A 6126-nucleotide genomic window follows, 5' to 3' on the forward strand; every position below is an offset into this window, starting at 1 on the left:
CGAGGGCAATGCGAAAACTTTCAAGTTGCCTCAAGCAAGCAAAGGAGGGGGAAAACCCAAGGCTCGGCAGGAACACGGGAAAGAAGCAAGGCGTGCACCCGTGTTACATCTGCTATAGCAAGAATGGCGAAGAGGGGTGTGAGGTACTTCCTCAAAAGGCAGCAAATCATTTACACGGATGATTTGCAGCCGCTTCCTCACTCCAGCCAGAGCGAGGTTTGCAGAAGACAAAAGTAATTTCTGAGTTAAACATGCGGTAGATAAAGGCGGCCGGCGAGCCTGGGCACGGTTACTTGGGCGTCCAAGGTCCCTCGAAGTCGGACTGAATGGACAACTGAGGACAAGACTTCTCTCCCCGCCCCCACCCGCTTTTAAAGGGCAAATGTTGTGCAGCCCTCTCTTTAAAGCCAGAGGCTAGTGCAGCTTCCAACAGCTTTACAACAAGGAGCAAAGCACAAACTCATATACGCTCCCGCCCGAGCTGTTTTCCTTCCCTCTCAAACACAGTAAAACTGTTGCCACCCGCAGATGTTTCCCCCCTCCCCCCTATTTCTCTGGAGCTCTTCTTGTTTTTCTCACTTTTTTCCCCCTCCCCCTCCCTCCTTTGTATTTTTAAACCACGCGATTTCACCTTCCTCGGACCAATAGCAACTCCTGGTTTATGCCTTGGCCAATGGCAGGGGTTTCTGCGGGTTTTTCCCTCCAGCCCTACCAGCCCTCCAATCGGAGGCGCGCTCTTAATCCCACTCTCTCCACACTCCCTAACCGGTTTCAACGGGTATGAAGCGCAAGCAATCCCCTCCCCCCGCCCTCTTTTCTTCCCGCCCCCTTTCTCGACCGAACATAGCGACTTCTGCTGGCGGCGTCGCATGAGCCCTCAGCCAATCGCCTGCTCCGAAAGGCGCGGGGGCGAGGCTTGACGAGGTTCAAACCAGCCAGGCAGCCAACCGGAGAGCTGAAGGGGCGGGCCCGGCCGCGAGCTTTGCGGGTAAAGTTGCTGTGGCGGGTAGGGCTGTGGAAAACAAGAGGCTATCAAGTGCGTTGGAAACGACCCATTCGACTGCGGCGAAGGAAGGTGATCTGTGCGTTTTACTTGACCCCCCTCTCTCGACGTCGCCAACGGCCGCTGCTTCTCTTCCTCAGCTCCACCAGGCGAGGGGCTAAGTACCACAAACGTGTAATTTTTACCCCCACCCTTTCTTAGAAAAGCGGGGCTGGGGCGGCTTGAGCTCTGGGGCGCGGCTGAGAAACGGTGACTGGGCTGTTTGGGGCTGACGCGACCCGGGAGCCGTGGGGCAGGCTGAGGGGGCGAAGGCGTCGGGGGTTTTTCGGGCAGGAAAGAGTTTGCGCGAGGGGAGGAATGAATTTCTAGCCTCTCCGAGGCCCGTGAAGAAGCCTCGAAAGAGCGGTTGGTGGTGAGGCGCGGAGGAGGGGGGGCGAAGTAGTTTGGGCGGGAAAGTGTCGCCACAGGCCGTGGGGGGGGGCGCGAGGGGAGGAAGGCCCGGAATGCGAACCTCATTGTAAGCGGCCGCTGCCTCTTTTCCGCGTTGCTTAACTCGTTAATTTTCCCTCCCTCTTTTTTTTTGCCCCCCTCCCCCGCAACCCACCCAGCTTTCCCCACCGATCAGGGACCGTTGCCGCAGCCATGGGCAAAGGCGACCCGAACAAGCCCCGGGGCAAGATGTCCTCGTACGCTTATTTCGTGCAAACGTGCCGCGAGGAGCATAAGAAGAAGCACCCGGACACTTCGGTCAACTTTTCCGACTTCTCCAAGAAATGCTCCGAGAAATGGCGGGTAAGCAAGAAGCGGCTCGGCCAGGCCCAGCTAGGGCCCGCCTCGCCTGGCGTTGCTCGGCTAGGCGCCGCCTCCCAGCAAGCTCCCCCCTCCCCCTCCCAGCGGCGTTGGCGCGCGTTGCAGTTGCTCGCGCCCGCCCAAGGACTTAAAAGGCGGGAACGGAGCTGGAGTCGGGCCTGCCAGCGGGCCCGCCTGATAAACAGCTTCCCTTGCTCCTCCACCCCCTTGCCGAGCTTTTTTGGCGGCCGCAGTTTCTAACAGTGCGAAGTTGCAGGAGCGGCTGGGTTTTGTAAACGGGGATGGAAGGAATAGAGCAAGTTCAAAGTTTACTAGGCTGTTAGCATGTTTTTAAATAGGCATGGTGAAACCCCGCCTGTAAATTTGTAAGGAGAGTTCTTTGAAATGTTGCAACAATAAAGGCTGCTGTGCATTTTTAAGCTACTTCCAAACCGCGTTTGCCAAATTGTGTCTCCTACTCCCCACGTTAAAATGCTTTTCATTACAGTACATTACAGAAAACTATTGGATGTTCTGAGTATTTCCATAATACTCTTTGAACTCCTCAGCTCTTCGGGACAAACTTGCAGATTGCCAGGATAGCTTACAAAAGCAAATTTGCTAAAGTTAAGCAGATTGAAAATGGCCACCTACTGGAATGTCTTAATGTTTGCACCTTCTTGCCCGCGCCTCCTTCACATTCTCATTAAACTACAATTAAAAGGAACTGGAATATGTTATGAGGAGGTTCACATACCAACTGTAGGTTTGGCAGTGTAGTTTTACTTAAGCCTTCCCCACTTTAAATCAGCAAGAAATATTAATAAATGTTAGATATGTGTATATTTGTTCCAGGCAGTTTCTGGGGTATTGGAAAAGGAATGTCTTCTGTATGGTCTGTGGGAGGAACAGAATATTATTTTGCCCATTCTTGGACTTGTAATAAATGCTTGTGCTCATCGGTTGTATGATAATTCTGTAAGTCCCAACTCATTCTTACAACCATTGTTTGGCAGGAATTCATTTTTTTCCTTTCTAGTGTCTGTAGCTAAACAAAAGGCTTTAAAGCAAATCTGGAAAAATAGGAAGTAGCATAGTGGAAAAAACAATCTGGCTTGTTTGGATATGGTGCCTGCCTTATCGTTGACTTCTAGTATATTGTTGTAGTTTTTCTTAACGTATATAATATATGGAGATGTTGCTCCCAGTATTTAGTGGATGGTTGTTGCCAAGGCCCCCAAACCTTAAATATATGTGGTTTTAACATCCATTTTCCCCCTCCCTACAGACAATGTCAGCAAAAGAAAAGGGCAAGTTTGAAGACATGGCAAAGGGTGACAAAGTTCGCTATGATAGGGAGATGAAAAGTTATATTCCTCCTAAAGGGGAGAAGAAGAAGAAGAAGGACCCCAACGCCCCCAAAAGACCACCGTAAGTTTATCAAAGATATGATTTTTTGGTCTGCATGTAAGTTAATTTCAAAATGAGTGGAACATTTCTACCATCCCCTTAATCTGAAATCATGCCAAGTTGTCTGACACAGTGTCCTTGTTCATCCTGTAGATCTGCTTTCTTCCTGTTTTGTTCTGAGCATCGCCCAAAGATAAAAAGCGACCACCCAGGCTTGTCTATTGGTGATACAGCAAAGAAACTAGGCGAAATGTGGTCTGAGCAAACAGCAAAAGACAAACAGCCCTTTGAGCAGAAGGCAGCAAAACTAAAGGAGAAGTATGAGAAGGTAATGTGTTCCTTTTAGTTTTCTCTTAATGTGCATTATGGTTTTACTATTTGGGACCTTGAATTGCCAACTGAAAATTAGTGTTGATTATTTAGCAAAAGTTAATGTTGGTACAGTAATGACCTAGAAAATAGCCTGAGGGTACAGTTTCTACTGGTGAGTCTAAATGGTACTGGCTCTGAGAACACTACTAGAAGACCACCTAAGGAACAGCTCCCTTGGCGGAAAACTATGCAAAAGTAACTGGTTTCAGTAAAAAGCAAAAGTCTTCCAGTAGCATCGTTTGCTGTTTTTAAGGTTCATAGTCTTACATTATATGTTGTTGTAAAGAGACATGGCGGCAAGGATGATTGCCATGGGGAGAGTGATAGATGCTGTGAGCATGTTTTGAAAGTGTCGGGAAGCAACCCAAAGAACAAATGGGAAGAAATTCCAATTTATCTTTCTGGAGATGTGTTTTTTCAAACTAAATTTTGCATTGCTGTTGCAGGATGTTGCAGCATATCGTGCCAAGGGGAAGGGTGATGCAGGAAAGAAAGGTCCAGGTAGGCCAGCAGGCTCCAAGAAGAAAGTAGAACCTGAAGAAGATGATGATGAGGAAGAAGACGAAGAAGAGGAGGAAGATGAGGAGGAGGAGGAAGATGAAGACGAAGAGTGAAGTTATAAAGCTGCTGTAAAGATTTTGTGCTCAAAAGTCAATGATTTTGCTAAGAATGTGAAGTCGAGTGCAGCTCATTGTTAGCTTCAGTATAAAAACTGTACAGAATTGTGTATAGGTAATGTGATTGTAGGGAGACCTGTATTCTAATGTAAGTAGTAGCTGAATGCCACTACTGTTAGATTTTTAAAAGCTGATATTGTCAAATGTTCAGGCATATTTAATGGTTCTTTGGATTCAGTGACAGCTTGATTTTGAGCAGAGTTAAAAAAAACGGTAGTAAAATTGGTAGTCAACCTTGTCTTGCATACTATTGCATTGTATTACTTTTTTAACAATTTTGTAATAAAATGATGTACATTATTCTTGTTACTATACTGTAGTGTTAATTTGCTTAAACAGTTGGAAATTATAGCATATGCCTGTGGTAATGTCATGAAGGGTAAGGTAACCTTAAAGCAGCCTTCTCTCAATTGGTACGCTCAAAAAATTTTGAGCTGCAACTCATTTTCCTTGACAGTTTACTCTTTCTGAATTTAAGGGCATTTGTCCAGAACATTAATAAGGCATGAGGTTGGAGAAGGCTGACTTAGAGAAGCCATGTTAGACTTAATTCATGTTGCAACTTTTGAGACTGGAGTAATTACAAGCAACTTTCACATAAAGCAGAAGTGGGCAACCTGTGGCCCTTCATATGTTGAACAGCAATTCCCTTCCCTGGCTATGCTGATGATAGTTATTCAGGAACAAGGGCAGGGCCAGAGGTTCCCCACTCCCAGTTGTACAGCATTGCAAATGTTCCTCTGCGTAACTAGGACTGTGTATCACATGCCTCTTAAAGTGGTACTCTGAAGTGGGGCTTGTAGTATGAAAAATCTTGTGTAAGTTCAGACCTGAAAAGTCTGTAGGAGAAAATTAAAATGTCAAATTTGGCCACATTAGAGATGAGTTGATTTATTGTGCAGCAATGGCATGATACAGCCATGGGTTGGTTTTGGATGTTGCTTGATTTGAGGTTAGTGTGGCACATGTAGAAGGTAAGGAATAACCACTTAACTCCCTAAGCTTCTCCCTTCATACTACAGGCTTAATGGGGGCTAGCATTAAGTGCACCTTTTTGAAAATGCTTAGAAATATGCTGCACTGAGTTCTGTGTTCGCGGCTTCCCATTTTAAGTTACAAATATTGCTTGTGTGTCAGGTCCATAGTTGTATAATGAAACACTTAATTCCTATAAATCAGATACATGGCCTTCCTGTTGACAAAGTTGTCCAGAAATACTGTATTGCATGATTAGTCTTCCAAAATTTTTTTTTTTACCAGAAGCTTTTGGGGGGATGTTGGAGATTAAAACTCGCTCATTGTAGCTAGGGGACCCCTCAATATAGTGCAGTACAGGAGCCATTACTGCATTCTTGCTTGTAGACAAGCTTTCATAGGTAGTGGTGTAAAGACTACATGATTCTAGACTAGGATTGGGGAACTTCAGGCCTGGGATTTAAATGGCCTCCAGATTCCAAGTCATGCTGCTTCGTTATCTGCTCCATGCCCTCCTTGAGTGCTTCTGCATGACTGGAATCAGTCAGTGAACAGAGATCCTGAACTGCAGTAATACTTAGTTTGCTCGGAGACACTCTTGTGGCTGGGAAGTAAGAGTTTCTGTACAAAACTCACTTTCCTCCAGCCAAACATGCAGCCCCTATAAGGTTGCCTACAAAAGGGATGGACAGTTGAAAAGGTTTCCTGTCCCTGTGCAAGACTAGTTGGCACTGATGTTTACATCAGATCTTTTAAATGAAAAATGTAACTATTTGGCTGATTTATTGCCTTCAAGACTACTACATTAATACATTTTCATAGCTTGCTAATAATGCAAAGTTACTGGTTCATGTCTTGGAAACTCTTTTCCTCGTTTTAACTTAAGAATATTGTTTTGTA

At 45.9% G+C, this 6126-nt stretch overlaps 1 protein-coding gene across 3 annotated transcripts; it reads left to right on the forward strand.

Moving 5' to 3' along the window:
* Positions 1–999: 999 nt before the first annotated feature.
* Positions 1000–5129, forward strand: HMGB2 (high mobility group box 2). 3 transcript variants are annotated; one of them, XM_081021803.1, is made up of 5 exons: positions 1000–1152; positions 1612–1795; positions 3081–3223; positions 3356–3530; positions 4021–5129. In XM_081021803.1, exons 2-5 carry the CDS (start codon positions 1646–1648, stop codon positions 4186–4188), a joined length of 636 nt encoding a protein of 211 aa, XP_080877929.1. In that variant the 5' UTR covers positions 1000–1152; positions 1612–1645; the 3' UTR covers positions 4189–5129. The 3 variants fall into 3 exon arrangements, with proteins under 3 accessions (XP_080877929.1, XP_080877928.1, XP_080877930.1); XM_081021802.1 differs by having other exon boundaries at positions 1001–1177; XM_081021804.1 differs by having other exon boundaries at positions 1057–1075.
* Positions 5130–6126: the final 997 nt, after the last annotated feature.

Source organism: Podarcis pityusensis (genome assembly GCF_964106645.2).
Source record: "Podarcis pityusensis genome assembly, chromosome: 9".
NCBI classification, from domain to species: Eukaryota; Metazoa; Chordata; class Lepidosauria; order Squamata; family Lacertidae; genus Podarcis; species Podarcis pityusensis.